General features: G+C 42.5%; 1 protein-coding gene across 2 annotated transcripts in view; it reads right to left on the bottom strand.

The window, feature by feature from the left end:
* LOC146206533 (uncharacterized) overlaps positions 1 to 14,732 on the bottom strand; it is a 29,349-nt gene extending 14,617 nt beyond the window's left edge. The window contains exons 1-4 of one of the 2 annotated variants that reach the window (XM_084591256.1): positions 14,413 to 14,732; positions 12,818 to 13,749; positions 11,962 to 12,191; positions 5,976 to 6,114 (exon numbers count right to left, since the gene is read on the bottom strand). In XM_084591256.1, coding sequence (XP_084447382.1) covers positions 5,976 to 6,114; positions 11,962 to 12,191; positions 12,818 to 13,749; positions 14,413 to 14,599 — 1,488 coding nt within the window. In that variant the 5' untranslated portion in view covers positions 14,600 to 14,732. The remainder of the gene's footprint in view (positions 1 to 5,975; positions 6,115 to 11,961; positions 12,192 to 12,817; positions 13,750 to 14,412) is intronic. The other variant, XM_084591258.1, reaches the window with a different exon arrangement.
* Positions 14,733 to 19,527: the final 4,795 nt, after the last annotated feature.

Below are 19,527 nucleotides of genomic sequence, written 5' to 3'. Positions count from 1 at the left end.
ATCATATCCGTAGCTATGCTCGAACCATGTGTACCCTACAATACAGAGTGTAAAAATGTGAGTAATTTCCATTGAAGGTAAATTCATGCACCTTAATGGTAAAGCAGTTTCAAATATCTTCAGTTCTAGTGCTTGCATTGGCAGGTGATGGAACAGGTTTTCGTTTCTGTTTAAGGGAGAGGTGGCCTTCAGCAAAAAATGTTTTATTCTTGTCCAATTTGCAGAAACCTTTTTGAACTTATTCAAAATATTATGACTACTCTTACAAAATTTGAGTTCTATATCCCGGGCACATTTCGTTCTACAATATACTTCTTTTCAAGTCCACAGCGTTAACAAAGTGTGGCAGACGACTGGTTCAATATTAGCAGCGTTTCTACTGGCATGCTACAAGTAAAAAGATGTTTAGAATTTGTTAGCGCATGATACAAAGTTTCAAATTTCTGTGATGCTGTTGACATAAATATGTGTAAACAGAGCAGAAAATTTCATAAAGCAAATTTGAAACAAAATATATGAGAAATTAAGTAGGATGGACAGTTGGGCGAGTTGGTACAATTGCATAGTGGGTGGAACAGCGCGAAAAGACTAAACACACAAGAAGAGACGCACAACAGACGAGCGCTGACTCGCAACTAATTTTTTATTAGGAAGAAAGTGGATTCTTATACAAACAAATATGTCACATGATGTTACAAAGAACGCAAACCTCGGTGCATAAATATTCGTCTGTGTGAACACCTCAATTCGCTGTCGGACACACGATATTCTCACTTGAAAGATCATTGTAGGGCTTGTGGGAAAGAAGGAAAGCAGAAAAACAAAAGTTGTCGCCCCTTGGTTTCAAAAACAAAGATTTTGTTTCGCCATAGGGACAAAACGACGAGAGAAATTACTGAGGCATATTACATCAGTAAGAAGCAGTCGCGGTGTGTCAGCCAGCCTTCATTGGTGCTTATCGAAAAAGAGGTTTCTTTTCTGGATAATGTTTGGTGATAATTTATAATTTGTAAAACGGGCCGTTGGGGAGAAGGGGAGGGGGGGCTTGTATGTTTGGTCTTGCTTGATAGGGTTTTCCACGTGGCTGATGAAGGAAGAAGATATCTCTTGAATTTGCCTGGTCAAGGGTTTCGTTCTTTGTAACATCATGTGACATATTTTTTGTATAAGAATCCGCTTTCTTCCTAATAAAAAAATTAGTTGCGAGTCAGCGCTCGTCTGTTCCGCGTCTCTTCTTGTGTGTTTCGACTTTTCGCGCTGTTCCACCCACTATGAGAAATTAAGCTTTGGTTTGGTTTGGTTTACAGGGTTTAGCATCCCAAAGCAACTCGGGCAATGAGGGACGCCATAGTCGGGAGATACAGAAATTTCAACCACCGGGAATTTTTTATGCGCACTGATATCATGCAGAACACAGGCGCCTTGATTTTCACGTCAATCAAAAAGTGGCCGCAACAGCTAGGATTGAACCCGCGACCCCGGGCTCAGCAGTTGAGTGCTCTAACCTCTTAGTTACCGCAGTGATGTGAGAAATGAAGAATTAAAGAATGTCTTGGAGCTGTAGTATGCTTCCAGGAGTGCAAAAAAAACAAATGGTGTCAAAATAGATCGAACATTCGCAAAGAAACCTGCTCCACAATGAGATCATCTATTCAGTAAACTGGAATGGAGAAAAACAGTTGTTTTAGTGTTTTCCTGATGTGTAGAGCCAAAGTGGGCTAAGAAAAAATTTTTTTTACAGTACTTATTGGTGAATTTCAATAATAAAGCACTCGGACAGCATAAAAAATAAGACATACACAAAGATACAAATACAGTAAAACCCCTTTATAGTAAAGTCACTGGGACCAGCAAAAATCTTTACTATATCGGTTGTTGGTGTTAACATGGTCCTGAAGATTAAATGGCCACTTATTGAACACGTCTTGTTGCTTAAAGAAAAAAAAAAAAAAACACTATGGAATAGCTTCCATCTCTCTCTTATCACCTCTTCATTCAATATTTTTTTTTTCAGTTACAAAATTTTTTTACATCTAGTGGAAGTACCTCTTAAGCATGAGGAGGTGGCTATGAATACAACCAAGTTTGACTTCATGTGAAAATCAAAGCCTTGCATGAACATGGTGTCACTTTTTGTTGTTTCTGTCTTTTAAAAGGCAACAAATGATAAATGCGCGTGGCAGTCAAGTGCTGCAAGACTGCACACGCTGCACCTCCACTTCTTGCCTTCGCTGCCTCATGCTTTGTGCTGCAGTGTTGGGAATGTTAGCCCATTTCTTCCCCTTCCCTATTTCTTGGTGCACATTTACTCTCCCTTACTTTCTGAACGAACCGCGCCGCCTCCTTTCCATGTTTGTAGACAGCGTTACTTTTTTTTTTTTTCCTACGCGCTGCGTGCTTTCTCTCACGGCTCCAAGGCCTTCGTAAAGTAGGCTTCTCCTGAATGCTGCTGAGCCTGGTGGTAAAGCACTTAAAAGGACACTCGGTGTTATTTTTGTTTTGAAATACCTTTTCCTCGCGATTCTACGTATTGCGCGGGCGGCGATGTCATATCGTGGGAGTCGTCGCCGCTGCCAGGCGCACTTTACTATAACCAATTTTTACCTAAAATATCTTAATTATAAAGGGGGGAAAATGTACAGTTGTCTATGGAAGATGAACTGAGACTTCAGTTTCACTTTACTATATCCGAGTTTACTATAGCGGTATTCTGCTGTATTCTCATAAAATTGAAGTTTTCAGCCATTTTTGGCGATTTGAAATTTGCATTGCCACATAATTTGCTGGGTGCACCTGTATATCTACACCACGCTTTAGCATTCATAGATATTCAGAGATTACCTAAAATTAGTCATGCTGTAATCAAGTTTTTCTTAATAAATATCCCAGTTTATTGTGTTGCACTGAAAGAAGAATTGTGATGAGTCCCTAGCAGTACTTAAATTACAGGGATAATATACAGAGAGAAAAAAAAAAACAGCACTAAAATGATAGGACAAGAAAAAGGACATAAAGCACTAACAACTAAGAAAGTGCTGTTTTCTATTTACATTGTTGCATTTATCAGTCGGTGTTTCATTCAATCTCTTTTTGTCCTATCGCTTTATTACTCCATCTCTACTGAATACTGTGATCCATACTCGTCTTTAGAACATGAATACAAAAGCACTGCTTCTTGCCATTTGCACAGAACATGCAGCAACCAGCAAACAACCTGCCGGTGTCAACATGCCATTGGTATGTATAGGAACGGGCCACATTGCAGGAAAAAAAAAATCAAAGAATGCCATGATTTAGGTGTATGCCTCTCAGAATGTAGAATGCATGCAATTTCATTTTCATCATAACACAAGGAGACACTGTCATTAACCTTTAGTTGTTCACGTGAACAGTCGCAGGGACATCTGGGCAGTGGAGGTTCCCAAATTGGTTTGCAATATGCATAGGCCGTTCCCATTTATAGAGAAGAACCTAAGTAGCTTTTTTCCATAAACCAGTGTGCCTCCAACAAAACTTTATCACTTATGCAGGCGGCTCAACATATTCACTGCACCATGGGGCATCATTCCGTCCCTTCATTTATTCATGCTGTGTGACTATGAGTATAGGGTCACATGATAAAGCTGAGTGAGAGATTTTAATTGTGAGTTCTAATAAGGAGGACCTCACATTACAGTCTGTCCCACTTATTTCCTGCGACTCAGTATTCCTGGCCACAAATCATAAATAAATGACATGACCCCCCAGTGGCCCACAATGCAGTAAACATATTAATGTGCACTCAGAGCTGGAAAAATACTGTTTATACATTGCCCTTTCTGGGTGCCTGAGTGTAGCAAGGCACTTCCCTTCATTAAACTTGTTACTTCTTGCCAGAATGTAAACGAGCTCTGGCAGAGGGTGGAGCAAGGTGTCATAAGACAGAATGTCTTGCATCTATGCAGCACTATGAGTATTGGAAAATCACTGGGAGCAAGGACGAATGCACAGATTTGAGAGCGGGAATTCTACTCTCTGGGTTGCAATGCCCAAATTTGCCAGGTGTCAGCGAACAACCTTGAGTGCTTGACGAGGCCCAACCTATTCTTCATTTTTTCCTTAAGCCTCTGAATGGAGCTATTTTCTTTGCAAGGCCCCACATCATCATATTCTCCTTAAAGCTCTGAGTGGGGATAACAATATTTGAGAGCAGAACTCCTGAATTCGCTGGTTGCAGGCGAATTACCTTCAAAGCTTCGCAAGGTCAAACTAGGACATAGCAGTTTTGGCGATGATTTAGCTAGTCCGCGTGTAGTGCTTTCGCACTAAAAAAAATGATCAGAGCAGAGTGGATTCGAACCGGTTGGGGTTGAAACTGGGCACTTGGGTTCAGTAGCTGAGTACTTTAACCAATGAGCCACCGCGACAGATGCTTTCACTCATTATAACAGGGCTTAAGTAGTTAAACATCCACCATTTTGTTTTTTGTTTTAAATACAGTGTAGCACTGCTTAATGCATGAACGTCTAGAGATTCCTGCAATGTGCCAAATTAAATGAGCAATATGTCTAAGAAATTTTGCCTGGTGAAGTAATTTAAATTAACAGTGTGATTATCACCAGCATCCACCCGAGAGCAGCCACATGGCTGCAGAGGAATGCTTTACAGCTTTTTCAATGGTCACTGCAGCTGAAACAAAATTTATTCTAATCTAGAGTTCAACTACACGAGTTCTAAAAAACGCTGTGCACCTTTCCTTCTCAGCCACATTATTACGCACAGGTGGAAACTACAAAATAATGGCGCCCTTAATTATGAAGTATTAAAGGCTGAATACTTTTGCAAAAAACAATGTGCACCAACCGATGACCTACATAATATGGCTAAGTACACCTTATTTTGTGTGTACAAATGTACATGAAGATCACCACAGCACTCCATCCACAAGCTGCCTAGAACAAAATGAGACAGTGCATTCATGTGCAACAGTGTTGCCAGTATAATAAAGAATAAAACATTCACAGCACTATCTCAAATTTTTGCAACCTTTCTGCATGAGCAAGGCTAGCTGCTGCATGAAAAATTACCAAAAGATGCAAAAATACTGCAGTTAGAGATTATAAATCACGTTTTAAGCATTACATGTTTTTATCACAGTCAAGAGTTGAGCACTGCACTATTGCCCGGTTTTCTTTTTAATGAAAAAGGGTGCTTTTTTGGGCCAAGAAAATTTCTGTTAAATATTACTTCATGTCAAAGTGGTTCGCCCTGCCGGGTTGGTGCAGTGGTAAGGCGCCCGACTACTGTCCGGAGTTCCCGGGTTTGAACCCGACCTCGGCAGCTGCGTTTCGATGGAGGCGAAACGAAGTGGCTTCCGTGTGCTGTGCGATGTCAGCGCACGTTAAAGATCCCCAGGTGGCTGAAATTACTCTGTAGCCCTCCACTACGGCTCCCCTTTCTCTCTTTCCACTTTCACTCCCCACCTTCATCCCTTCCCTTACGGCGCGGTTCAGGTGTCCACAGAGCAAGTGTGACAGATACTGCACCTTTCCCTTCCTGTGAACCAATTATTATTATTATTCATGTCAAAGTGGTTCCAATCATGGCTTCACAAATTTGTGCTCTACGCTTGGGCCAACCACATGTGTTGACTCTGATTGTTTTTATGCCTTTTGCACTTCATGTTATTTAGACACTGCCCTAAAATGCCCATGTTCTCACCTGCTACTGTTCACAAATGATAAGCACAAATCAGCCAATGACTTATCTCATTCAAATTTTCTTGTTCTTCTCATAGCGTGAGGGAAGTTTACAGCGAGTCACTGAAGGTGCTTGAAATTTATGAGATTTCCAGCATTGGTAAAACCTTCTTTCTTGGCTAAATCTATGTGAATGACATCCTTGAAGGCCAACCCATTGATCTAGATTGACTCATACTTTGGATTCACAGTCATAACTATAGCCAGCGCTCCGAAGCAATTTATGCAAGCACATACCGTAACCTCAGTTCCGCAGTGCACTACAGGCTCACAAATTGGCTCAGCCAGGTCACGAGGCAGTGAGCCCGTCGTGTCACATGACACTGAGATGTATGAGTATGAACCTCTTGCATAGGGATCAGTGAACCATTTGCTCCTGTCAACAAGAAATTGAATGTGCACAAGTTTCAGTATGGGCAGCATACATGAATCTGGTTTGGGCATAACAAAGACATCCAGTGAGCACTCTAAAATCACGCTCAAGCAGTTTGTAAGGACAAACAACTGCAGCTATATAGCCATCAGAGGAGCTAAACTCCATCATCCTATGCTATGTTTCGGCACAAAATAGAAAGGCTCGTTTGTATGAAGTGGCCATTTCATAAATGGTTTGCATTCTGAATTGCCAAATATTAAACCTTTGCGTATGCTACAAACAGGAAAAGCTTAGTTCACATCATCACAGACATGTGGCTGACAAAGCAGAGAGAAAGCTGGCTTCTTAAGACACAAACAATTTTTGCTTGCAGAGGAAAATAACATGTCAAGCAAAGGTTCATGCAATCACTGAGGCATCTGTGTGCAGAATATACATAGTTGTGCTCAGTACGATGTGGAATGTCATGACAGTGAGCACCACGTGTTGTGTTTCAGTGTTTCATAAAACAATATTACAATGACATGCTGCTTGGAATCGCAGAAACATGGAAGCGAGTAAGATGGATGACCCAAGCCATCCCTCTTAAAAGTGTAGAGACACCAAACGTTTTGTTGTAGGTTTTCTTACTTGTAATGATGTGTAAGACATTAGATTACATGGATCACCATGTGGTATTTGCCTAATAATGCTAAATAATATATATTTGAATTTCTTTTCACATCAGCTTTGGTTTAACCAACCAAAGCAATATCTGCGATGTCAAAGGACAGCGTAGGTCACATGAGGTATAAGAAACACTGTGACACGTCATTTTAGTTCACTACAGTGCTAAAGCCAGCCTGTTTTGAAAGCCAAAATCAGGACGCATGAAGAGGCTACAGTTGTACTGCAGTTTCCTTCATACCTCCATGGCCTATAATAACCTTTGGCATCATAGCCATTGCTCGGCCACGGCCACTCAATGGCTGCAGCTCGGCTGTTGAAACCCAAACAGGTGAGAGAAGAAATTCAATTATAACTTACTAAGTGATTCATGTATAGTAAAATCTTGCATATCATTATAATGAAAAAACATGCAGCTAAAATAATATTCAGTTCAGTTCAGTCGTTCAGTCGTGTCCGACTCTTCGTGACCCTATGGACCATTTCACGCCACGCTTTCCGGTCTCTCACTATCTTCCTAACATCACATAACTTCATCTGCAGTGCCTCGAGGATGCCATCTAACCATCGCGTTCGCTGCCTACCCTTTCTCCGGCGACCGTCAACCTTTCCCAACATCAAATCTTTCTCCAGCGACTCCTCTCTTCTCATCAGATGACCAAAGTAGCTGAGCTTTAACTTTAGAATTTGACCCTCCAATGAGCAGTCAGGGTTTATGGTCGACAATATCGACTGATTTGATCTTCTGGCAGTCCAAGGAACTCTTAAGAGTCTTCGCCAGCCCCACAATTCAAAAGCGTCAATTCTTCGGCGGTCAGCCTTTTTCACAGTCCAACTCTCGCATCCATACATCACAACTGGAAAGACCATAGCACGAGTTATACGGATCTTGGTTGGCAGACTAATGTCTCTGCTCTTTACTAGGCAGTCAAGGCTAACCATTGCTCTCTTTCCCAGAAGCAGGCGTCTCCTAATTTCATGGCTGCAGTCTCCTTCCGAGGTAATCTTGGAGCCCAAGAAGAGAAAATCTGTCACAGCTTCCACTTCTTGTCCATTGATGCTCCAGGACTTGATAGGGCAAGACGCCATGATCTTTGTCTTTTTGATGTTCAGTTTAAGCCCAAACTTCTCACTCTCTTCTTGTACGTGCATCAGAAGTCTCCTGAGTTCCACTTCACTTTCTGCCATTAAAGTGGTATCATCCGCATATCTAAGGTTGTTGATACGTTTTCCAGCAATCTTCACTCCATATGAAGACTCGTCCAGACCGGCCTTCCTCATGATGCACTCTGCATATAGGTTAAATAGGCAGGGCAACAGTATGCAGCCTTGCCTCACTCCTTTCTCAATCGGAAACCAATCGGTAAGACCATGCCCAGTTCTGACTGTGGCCTCTTGTCCTTCATACAGGTTCCTGAGGAGATAGATGAGGTGAATTGGAACTCCCATCTCTTGGAGAGCTTGCCACAATCTGCTGTGATCTACGCAGTCAAACGCTTTCGCATAATCAATAAAGCAGAAGTAGATGGGTTTCTGGAACTCTCTTGCTTTTTCCATGATCCAGCGGAGGTTGGCAATTTGGTCTCTAGTTCCTCTGCCCTTGCGAAACCCAGCTTGCACGTCCGGAAGCTCCCGATCCACATACTGCTGCAGCCTACCTTGGAGGATTTTCAACATCACCTTGCTAGCATGCGAAATAAGTGCGATCGTGCGGTAGTTGGAACAATCTTTGGCACTGCCTTTCTTTGGAATGGGGATGTAAACTGACCTCCTCCAATCCTGTGGCCACTGCAGAGTTGTCCAAATCTTCTGACATAATGTATGCAGAATGCTAACAGCGTCATGGTTGAGGTTTTGAAGCAACTCAGCTGGAATGCCATCACTTCCGCTGGCTTTCTTCTTAGCAAGACTGGCTAAGGCCCATTCAACTTCACTCTTCAGGATGCCCGGCTCGAGATCAGTAATCACAACCGTCTTATGTTGGGTTTGCACATTCGGGTCCTTCTTGTACAGTTTTTCTGTGTATTCCTGCCACCTCTTCTTTATCTCTGAGGCTTCAGTGAGGTCCTTGCCTCGTTTGTCCTTTATCACGCCCAGCTTAGCACAGAAGCTTCCTTTGATATCTTTGATTGTCTTGTACAGAGCTCTTGTGTTCCTTAATTGGCTGTTGTCCTCAACTGCTTGGCACTGTATGTTCAGGAAGGCATTCTTATCTCTCCTTGCTATTTTCTGAAAATCCGCATTGAGAACCTTGTATCTTTCTCTTTCCCCCATAACTTTTGCCATCCTCCTTTCCTCAGCTATTTGCAAAGCCTCTTCAGATAACCAGTTTGCTTTCTTGCATTTCTTTTGCTTTGGAGCTACCTTAGTAGCAACTTCTTGTATTATATCACGAACATCAGTCCACATCTCTTCGGGCTCTCTGTCTTCTAGATCTAATTCTTGAAATCGATTGCTCACTTCCACAGCATATTCTAATGGAATTTGATCCAGATCATACCTGAAAGGCCTTCTAGTTTTCTGAGTTTTCCTCAATCGAAGCTTAATTTTGGCAACAAGAAGCTGATGATCGGTGCCACAATCGGCCCCAGGCCTTGTTTTTACTGCTTGCATAGCGCTTCTCCATCTCTGCCGGCAAAGAATATAATCGATCTGATTCCTGTACAGACCGTCCGGTGAAGTCCATGTGTACAGGCGCCTCTTGTGCTGTTGAAAATGAGTATTCGCTATGGTCAGGTTGTTTTCTTGACAAAACTCTACTAGCCTCTGTCCAGCTTCATTCGACTCGCCAAGACCGAACAATTCCGGATATTTCTTCACTCCCGACCTTAGCATTCCAGTCTACTACGAGAAAAACGACGTCTGATGATGGGGTGCGGTCTAAAAGGCATTGTAGGTCCGCATAAAATCTCTCAACGTCAGCTTCTTCAGCAGTAGTGGTCGGTGCATAGACTTGGATAACTGTTATGTTGAGAGGGTGACCTTGGATCCGAAGTGAAATCATTCGGTCGTTTTTGGGGTTGTACCCTAGCACTGCTTTACCCATTCTTCTGTTTACTATGAGAGCGACCCCATTCCTTCTCTTGGATTCGTGCCCACAATAAAAGACATAATGGTCGCCGGAGTTAAATTCTCCCATCCCGGTCCACTTGAGCTCGCTGATACCCAAGATATCAATGTTCAATCGGTTCATTTCTCGCTTGACGACATCCAGTTTACCTTGCGTCATAGATCTTACATTCCATGTTGCTATGTGATATATCTTCTTGCAACATCGGACTTTCCGGTCGCTTCCCGACACATCCACAACTGAGCGTCCTTTTGGCTTTAGCCCAGCCGCTTCATTCGTCCTGGAGCTACTAGGAATCGCCCTTTGTTCATCCCCAGTAACATGTGGGACGCCTTCCAACCTGGGGGGCTCATCTTCCGGCGTCATATCATTAATGGTATTGTGACTGGCCATAGGGTTTTCTTGGCAGGAAATACTGGAGTGGGTTGCCATTACCTTCTCCAGTGAATCACATTTTGTCAGAACTCTCTGCCGTGACCTGTCTATCTTGGGTGGCCCTACACAGCAGAGCTCACGACTTCATCGAGTTTCGCAAGCCCCTCCGCCACGACAAGGCAGTGATCCATGAAGGGGAAAATAATATTACAAGTAGTAAAATAATATTACTACTTGTAATTCTGAGTGTACAAGTCATGGGAAATCATATGAACCAGGAACAGATCAATGAGGTTCTACTGCACTTCCTGCCAACTACTGGTCGCTTAACAATTAAACTGCAACATGAAAATTTTGTCTAGTTAGTATCAGTTAACTAGGAATATTCTGAGCAAACGTTTCATCTTTAATTACAATTCATATATTTAGGTTTTATAACAACAAACATAATAAGGCGATGCTCACACGAGAGGCATATAATGTAAGAAATGCATGCTCTCTGCTTGTAATGCACCATGAATAAATTAGAGCATTTGAGAAACTCAGACTAAAGAAGCATTTTCAACTCAACAAGTATTAAAAACCACAAGTACTTTTGCACTGGTTAGTAATAACACTCATGAACAGCAAACATTTCCATTAATTCTTCAATGCCCTCACACAATAACATAAGAACAGAAAAACAATTTTGCAATACTCCATGGCATTCCTATGACAAGACCATATGACACAGCTGTTGTGTAAATGTGACAGTGCTGAGATGTTAGCAGCTATAACATGCGCAAATAAGCATTAATACACGCCTTGAAGCACTCTCGAAAGCGACAGCTTTGTCAGCAAATATGTATGTTCCAATTTTTACATTTAAGAATGAGACATGACAAACAAACAAAATTAATAAAATGAATTCAAAAGCAGACCAGAAAATTGCTCGTAAGGTTGACAAATGGCAAATGGAATTTCACATGCCAAGGCAACACTGTTGTGCTATGAGGCATGCTGTAATAATGGACTCTCATTAATTTAAACACCTTTGATTCTTCAGAGTGCACTGATATTTCAGTACAAGGGTGTTTTTGCATCACTACCAGCATTCTCAGCCACCAGTGTACTGTCCATGCTTAATACACATACGAAATGCAGTTATACAAGTTAGCAGTCAGGCTGTTAACTGTGTCTCATGATGATGCCAGACAATGAACATACATTTTCAAATTTTATGACCTCTGCTCTCATCATAAATAAATTGTGAGGTTCGACATCCAAAATTGACATATGGGCTATGACGGGGTGCCACTGGTGGAAGGCTTTGAGTTCATTCACACCATCCGGGGTTTTAATGTGTGCTGGCAGTGTACAGCGCATGGGAGATTTTATATTTTGCACCAGTGGAATTATCGCCACAATGGCCAGAACTAAATCTATGAACTTGGGACAAGCAACTGAACGTTACAGCCACTATGCCACCAAGGCGGGTTCTGTGGTCTGATTGGGTTCGCAGAATATTGCAACCATTTGACAGAAAAAAAAAAAAAAAGAAAAAGCTATAAAAAGCAAGCTTTTTTAAACTTTACTACACACAAATTCTTGCTTAGCTACAAGATAAGATTAATGGGAGTATGAATTCACCAATGCATTGCATAAGCCTCAGCCTGATCGCATTCTGTAGTGGGTAACTCTTGCAATACTCCAAATCTCACAGTAATGCCATATCTTATGCACTCGGTGTTACGTACCGCTCAACTTCTGATGGCAAAGGCAGATTTTTGTCACCGAGGACATGAACAAGAACATTATGGCAGCCAATGCGCACGTCGTCATCACTCAGTGTTTCCATGTACTTGGCTCCTTCCCCAGTTATCCATGCACACAACAGGTTTGGCTGATGTCGCACAGCATTGAATCTCCCTATGTATCTGAACCAGGAGATATTGAGCTGGCTGTGCATTACCCATGCAGACATGTCCTGTAAAATATATGCATAAAAAATTCCTTGTATAAACAATGTGACAAAAACCCGTATTATGGCAGGCACAAAGGCCCAGGTTTGTGTGATACTGCATATTGCACTCGAGCAACAGTAGCAATTTATTTATTTATTGATACTTCAAAGCTGCTTGACTCCAACCAGTAGCGAGAAATAAAAAATTGCATTAGCGCTAAAACCAAAAGACATCACACAGGAACTTCGTTCAAGAACATGCTACATAAATATGAGTGTCATACATGCAATGCTCTCAAGTTAGCAAACAAACATATCCAAATTCAGGTTACACACAACACACTTCAATAATTTATTACATTCACCAAATGGTTCTAGCAAAAAACGAGACTCTGGATGTGTTGCCGTACGCTCATATTTTTTAATCATCCTTCCATTATTGTACTGAGTGCTAATGTGAAGCAAACTTTGCTTCCAGCTGAAACTTTTTTCTTTTTTCCGTTTCAAATGCTAGGAAACACAGCCTGGAAGTTAGATATGCAACTGAAGTACTTGATTTTTTTTTTAAATTTTATTGCATGCACTAAACACAAAGTTCAATAATTAAGTCTGCATAGAACGGTACTGAAGAAAGTGAGAGGCAAGCTTACATCGGCCTCCACCTTGTTTCCGCAGTGGTTGAAGCCATCAAGCCACAAGACTTGAAATATGTCTCCAGGCTTCCAGAAGGGCACATCATACTTGAGGAACACCTTGTTAACGGTGCCAAAGCCTAATGACCGGATAGCCAGCATTTTCTTCTCAGGAAGAGGTGGCTCAAACATGTGGGAGGCATTTGCTTTCAGGCAGCCGAGTGGCAGAGTGACAAATACATGATCAGCTTTAAAAACGGAGCCATCTTCACAAGTCACAGTAATCATTGGCTTGTTGCTACCCAAGGGGACAGCTGCAAAAGAAGTCTTCAGGTGGCTTTGTGACTTCTCAGTAACAATGCAGTTGTTCGACATAAGGGGTGCTACTGAGGTCGTCACATTTGTCACACATTTCTTGAGCTGCAGCCACTCAGAAGGAATACCTTGCAAAATAAGATCCACAAACCTTTCGTAGCCGTGCTTGAGCTCTGTCACAATGTTCCCATCACATTCACGGTACTGCCCAAAAAACAAGGCAGAGACATCTGTCAGGAAGCTAGAGCCCTGAATTTCTTGCTGCAAGCGCATAGCCCAGTCATAGCAGGCTTCAATTATCTTGACCTGATCTTCACTGAAACTGTTCTTGCTTATATAGTCAAGCAGGCTGTGACGTAAGAAGTGACCAACGGACTTTTGAAAGACACCTGGCATATTATCTCGTCTGCCACTCATTGACATCTTCTGGCACCTGTCTAGTGCCTCTAAAACAAGTGAGCTGACTTCTGTGGCCACATGCCCTTGCTCTTCAGTAAGTTGGGTCCAGTTGTAGAAGTGTTCCAAATAGTATGGGCAGTCATGATCAACCAATCCGTTTTCATTGGCAAGACGAAAAACTGTATTTCCGTCCTGTCCATGAATCCACTGGGCTCCATATTCAATGTAGCTGTCACCTTCACAGAGGAAAACAATTCGCTTAGCAGAGTGCATTCACAATGCGTCAAAGCTGGCATGAACATGACTTGGTAAGTAATAAAGGACACTTAGTTATGTAGCGTCAAATGGAGGTAGGAATGATTGAAGAAAGCAGTTTGAGTCAGAGATCATATATAAGTATATGAAAGGTCAGAAAAATCAAGCGATTAATTAAAGAAAAGAAGGCCGGTCAAGTACAGGTTTCTTTCGATTGCAACACGCTTTTGTCGGCGGCGTCGTGTTTGTAAACTCGCTACGGGCGTGGATGAAACGATCGCTGATGCGCCATGGAAGAGCATGTCACACGTCTCTAGTAGACAGCCAGTTACATCGCGATCGCTGCTCAGCAGCCCGACAAATATGCCTGTGCGGGCAGCTGATGACATCCATTTAAACTCATTCTCGCCTCTTGCGTTTCAGAGACAGAGGTTATTCCAAGACGCGGAAATGTAAACGTTTATTAAAGAACCACGTAGGAGCACATTAGTCACAACCTTGGCACTGCCTGAGTCTCAGCTTATGCACTCATTCAAACGATCAGTTCGCATATTAAAGGAACACACAAAGACTACTGCGTTCCAAGCTGAAGCGTTCCAAGAGAAAAGCTGAGATGAAAATGACGTTTACATGAAAAGACTCACCGAAAGGTTTTGAAAACGTCCTACCGCCTGGTCGATCTCTGGCTTCAAGAATCGTGACATTTCTAAATCCGTGCGCGAACAGGCGATTTGCCGCTGCCAGGCCAGCAACACCACCACCAATAATCAAAACTTTCGCACTGATTTCATTGCGACTGCCCACTTCAAACAGTTCTTCTGAAGAAGCCATCCCGGCCTCATCCTCCACGATTCATTTAGCTCAGCCGGCAGCCGCGGGTAGCTCGGCGCGGGATACTTTCGCAGGTCCTCGGCCACTGTACCTCGGCTCGGATCGGTGCGCAATCACGTGACGCACGAGTGACGTGGATTTTCCAAGGATTTTCCATGGATTCTCTAATGGCCCATACCAATTCTACCATGCCATACCCACACAGGGGGATCGGCCAAGAATTGGAGCGCAGAAATATTTGTTTTTCAGATGTATAATTACATCGCAAAAAAAAAAAAAAAAACGTTTGCTAGAGAATAGAGAAGGAAAGTAAAATATGAAAAACTAAAATAAACAGGAGAATTCATAACGCCCGCAGTAGGAGAACACTGAGATTTGTATTTACAGATTAAAAAATTCAAAGCATATTAGCAAGGTAGACGTTTTGATTCCATTAAAAAGTTTTGAATGACGTTAGAAACAAACCTGTGGCTGTGCCAACAATAATAAAATCTGACTGGTCAAATAAGGGGCCCCTGAAACGCCATTTACTGTCGTATTTTGATGCTGCATGTGTTTAGAGGTGGTCTCAGTGAGCATCGAGATCATATTCAAAAAGGTCTGCGTGTTAGTTATAATTTACGAATAATTTTTGAAAATTGCTGCTCGCAGCCGATTTGGGCGCCTCACCACGCGTGCGTTTTCAGCCGCCCAGCCCATGCGACGTCATTGGGGTTAGCGCTATTATTGGCCATAGCCATATGACGTCACGTGTAATTTTTGCAATTATAGATTTTAAAAGGAGCACTATTCTTCATTAAAGTAATATTTTATTCGTTAGTTATTATTGTATAATAAAGAAAGTGAAGAATTCTGCGCGCATCTTGATGGAAACGGAACACTTCTGGCCGAGAGAGATCCGTCTGCTCGCAAAAGCACGTGTTGTCCGGTTGTCAATCTTAAAATCTCGGGATCGTCCCAACTGCCGCTGCTTTTTTTCTGGTTTGCAATGGACCACATTGCTGTGTAGGTGGCTATGAAGCCGAGGACAGGAAAGATGTTACAATGCGACATCGTGTCCCTACAAAGCAAGGTGTCACGCGGGAAAGCTGGCTCCAACGCGTCGGGCTGTCATCGTAGCGCCAGGAGCTAAGAGTTTGTGGCCGCCACTTTTCCCCTGACGCATACCAGTATAATCCCAGTTTGGCGCAGCAAACTGGCCTCAACGTGAGACGTCAACGCCTCAAGTCCGACGCGTTGCCGACGCAGTTTCTCTCTGGAATGGTAAGTTTTCTGGGTTGCGAGTAGCATGGCTCGGAATCTCGATGGAAGTGCATGCATCCTAACGCAAGTTTTGCAGGTGCAGATTCCTTGCGCGCAAACCGCTCTTGCGAGAGGACCACAACTACAAGTTAAGGCGCTGAAAATGTATGAAAGGGAGCTCTCGCCCTGCGCGCGGATAAGGAAAGCGCATAAGGAAAAAAAAAAAAGAAAAAGAAGGCTAGCTGCGCACATGGAACCATGAATTAACATGCACTAACGTGTACACGATCACAACAATCGCAGTATAATTTGCTTGGGTGGTGCAGTGGGCTAGGGCGGTCGACTGCCGCTTTTCGACGGAAGCGCAAGCAAGGTGCCCGCGTACCGGTGCGGACAAAAGTAAACGGAGCACGCTCTAAATTTCTTCTACCATTTTTCACTCGGTGCATATTTGAAACTCGTAGTCGTGGTTTGTGTGGACCGGTAGTAGACGCAAGTGCCCTTTCACAGTGCGGAAGGCGTTATGTTAATTTGACTGAAAAAGCCTGCTCCGTTTACTTATGTCCGCACCTGTACATGTGCTGTGCGGCGCGCCTCGTCTTAGTCGAATTTGGGGCGTTGAACCCCATAAATCAAACCTGACTTATAATAAAAAATAACAGTACACTTATAACAATACACAACAACTGCACCCCCCCCCCCTCCCTTAACCACCTAAAAAAATGCTTATTTTACAGTGCGTCCAGTCTACTCTTGGTATTTGCTTTTTAACACCTGCATATGCATGTCTTTCGCATTCATGAAGCAGAAAATTGAAGGGGAAATTGGCTCGTTATGATACAATTAATGAAAGGAGCCATCAGTTGAGTCCAAGGTAAATGTAGGTTTCTTTTTTTTTAATACTTTTGTGGTTGATATTGATCAGAATTAGTCCTGTAATGATTATAGGGAGAAAGATAATTAAATACAAATTGGAAGGAAAAATGAAAATGGAAGGAGCCAGCGTTCTGGAAGTGCAACTTGCAGAATGCTGGCTCCTTTCATTCTCATTCATGTGCAGAATAATGAAACTGCCATTAACACAATGTTGATTACGCACAAATTTCTTTTCTTTTCCTAGCATGGCAGAACATCATTGCCAGGAAGCCCGAAAGACCTCAGCACTACATAGGTTTCTTCTGGACAGGTTAACACTGTGATCATGGTATTAACAACACATATATAATACACTTAAACTTAGGCTGCATATATAACTTTGGAATATGTTGCACACACATCATCATCATCATCATCATCAGCCTGACTATACCCACCGCAGGGCGAAGGCCTCCCACATTTCTCCACTTAACCCGGTTCTGTGCTAGCTGCATCCACTTGACCCCCGCGAACTTCTTAACCTCATCCGCCCACCTAACTTTCTGCCGCCCCCTGCTACGCTTTCCTTCCCTTGGAATCCAGTTTGTTACCCTAAGCGACCATCGGTTATCCTCTCTTCGCACTACATGTCCTGCCCAAGCCCATTTCTTCTTCTTAATTTCCACTAGAATGTCGGTAACTTGAGTTATTTCTCTGACCCACTCTGCACGCTTCCTATCTCTTAATGTTACCCCTACCATTTTTCGTTCTATAGCCCTCTGGGTTGTCCTCAACTTAAGTAGAACTCTCTTGGTTAGCCTCCACGTTTCAGCCCAATAGAGCCATATATGATGGCCCTATTGCTAGAAGCTATATAAACTAGTACAACTGTTGCTGTGTCTTTATGGTTTCATGCAGTTATGTGTTCAACCATTGCTTCAGGCACCTACAGGAGGTGATCCAAATACCACAGCTCTTCCTGTAGAGGTGAGAATATTTTGGATTGTTCATTTTGTCCAGTGGATGATGCAAGTCTTTTGGCATATGTACATGCTTAATTTTTAACTGTACTGAACAGCTTTGTATTATATTGCATATGATGGCTCTGTTGTCAGAGTAAGTATAAACTATGCAAATTAGTACAAATGCTATGTCTGCTTCCATGCAGAAGCTTGATCATCGCTTGAGGAACCTTCTTAAAGCAATTAAAATGTAGCTCTTCCTGTGGAGATGAGATTATTTTGGAGTTTAAATAGTTAATTTTGTTTAGTGGATGATGCAAGGCTTTGGTGTGCACTGGCGGACCGAAAAAAGAAACTTTGAGCACATATATTAACTGGATTAACATGTGAGACCCAACGTTCAAAAATAATGAGCTGCTGGATTGGTTCATGGAACAGTGTATTAGTCTACTGTCCTGCATTGTGTCTTTTGTTTGTGCTGCTAACATACCTCCAAATTTTTCAGAGCTCTTGAAACTCAACAAACTACAGCTTGTCTGTGCAAATTTTTTAGACATATCAGTTCTCCACTTTCAGAATATTTGTGTATGTGTAGCAAGTTGACAATGTTTGCATTTTGTTACGGGCAGTTCACTCTATACAGCACCTGAAAATGAAAGCATGAAAAATTTCAGATCTGCAACCATCATTATAATTATGAATATCTGTCTGCAGGAGGCATCGCAAGCGGGGCCTTCAACTACTCACACGTATAATGTGGCAACACAGACAACATGGGAGTGCCGTTCTGTTGGTAAGTCATTATTGATAAAACTGTTGTAGTGTTGCGAAAATGCATGAAAGAGAGCTATATGGTTGATTACATTAAACATAGATGGGGTGCTTGCCAATAATTCTAAATATATAAAATTTTTTCAGGTACACAGGTGTCTATTGGACTTAAATCTCTAGTCAGCACCAATTGGTTCAAACAGAGAATCCTGCCACCAGAGAAGCCGGGGTAGAGCTAGGCCGACCAGGGAGCCTTTACAGCAAGAAAAACACACCTAACTGCAACGGTACGTGATCTGCTACCACCTGTGCCAGGGCATTTTCAACCTCCTCGTGGCTGCACACCCATCCCAATGGAAGTAGATGACTCTGTGTGCACTGAAGATAACAATGAGCCGCTAAATGCAGACAGGGACATGAGTTATGTGCTGCCATCTGATGCCAGCTTCTGCAGGTATTGTTATTTCCACTTCAACAGAGTTTCATTGTTTAAAACTAAAAGCCCCAGCTGCAGACAGTCATGATATAGTGCATTACACTGCAACTGTAGATGGGCTGCATTTATTCAAGCTAGCTCAATGACATACAAAGAAATGTCTAATAGGAGCATACAAGTATTCAAAATTTCCTAATTTAGTTCATCAACAGCATAAAAGCGGATGTCAAACGAAGATAGAGAAGCATACTACATTTTTAGTGTGTGCTTAAATTTCCTTGTCGCTTTAACAGGAGCTGTTGGCGGGCTAGTTGGTGAATGTCTACTGTAGTCATGGTGAAATTGCGCAACAAACATGACACAAAAGTAAGAGGGACACGTAGCACGGGACGAGCTACGTGTCCCTGTTCGTGCTGTTTCTCCTTTGAAATGGATGTCACCTAACTTTTCATCTACTGCAGCAGGGCCAAGTAGTGCATGTTCACAATTATTTCAGCCAAATCAGATGCAGACTTGAACTTTCAAATACCATGCAGTTCCACGAATAATGTTGCAAAGTTCATCTAAAGCCCTCGCTAGCTTTGTTCTTGGAGTGTTTCAAAGACAGAATCAAGACTGCAATGCCCCACAGTGCATGGGATGGAGGGCTTGGCCGCAATATG

This window comes from Amblyomma maculatum, chromosome 1 (genome assembly GCF_055883805.1).
Source record: "Amblyomma maculatum isolate TAMU_Amacu chromosome 1, ASM5588380v1, whole genome shotgun sequence".
NCBI classification, from domain to species: Eukaryota; Metazoa; Arthropoda; class Arachnida; order Ixodida; family Ixodidae; genus Amblyomma; species Amblyomma maculatum.
This window is presented reverse-complemented; position numbering and strand designations above follow the sequence as displayed.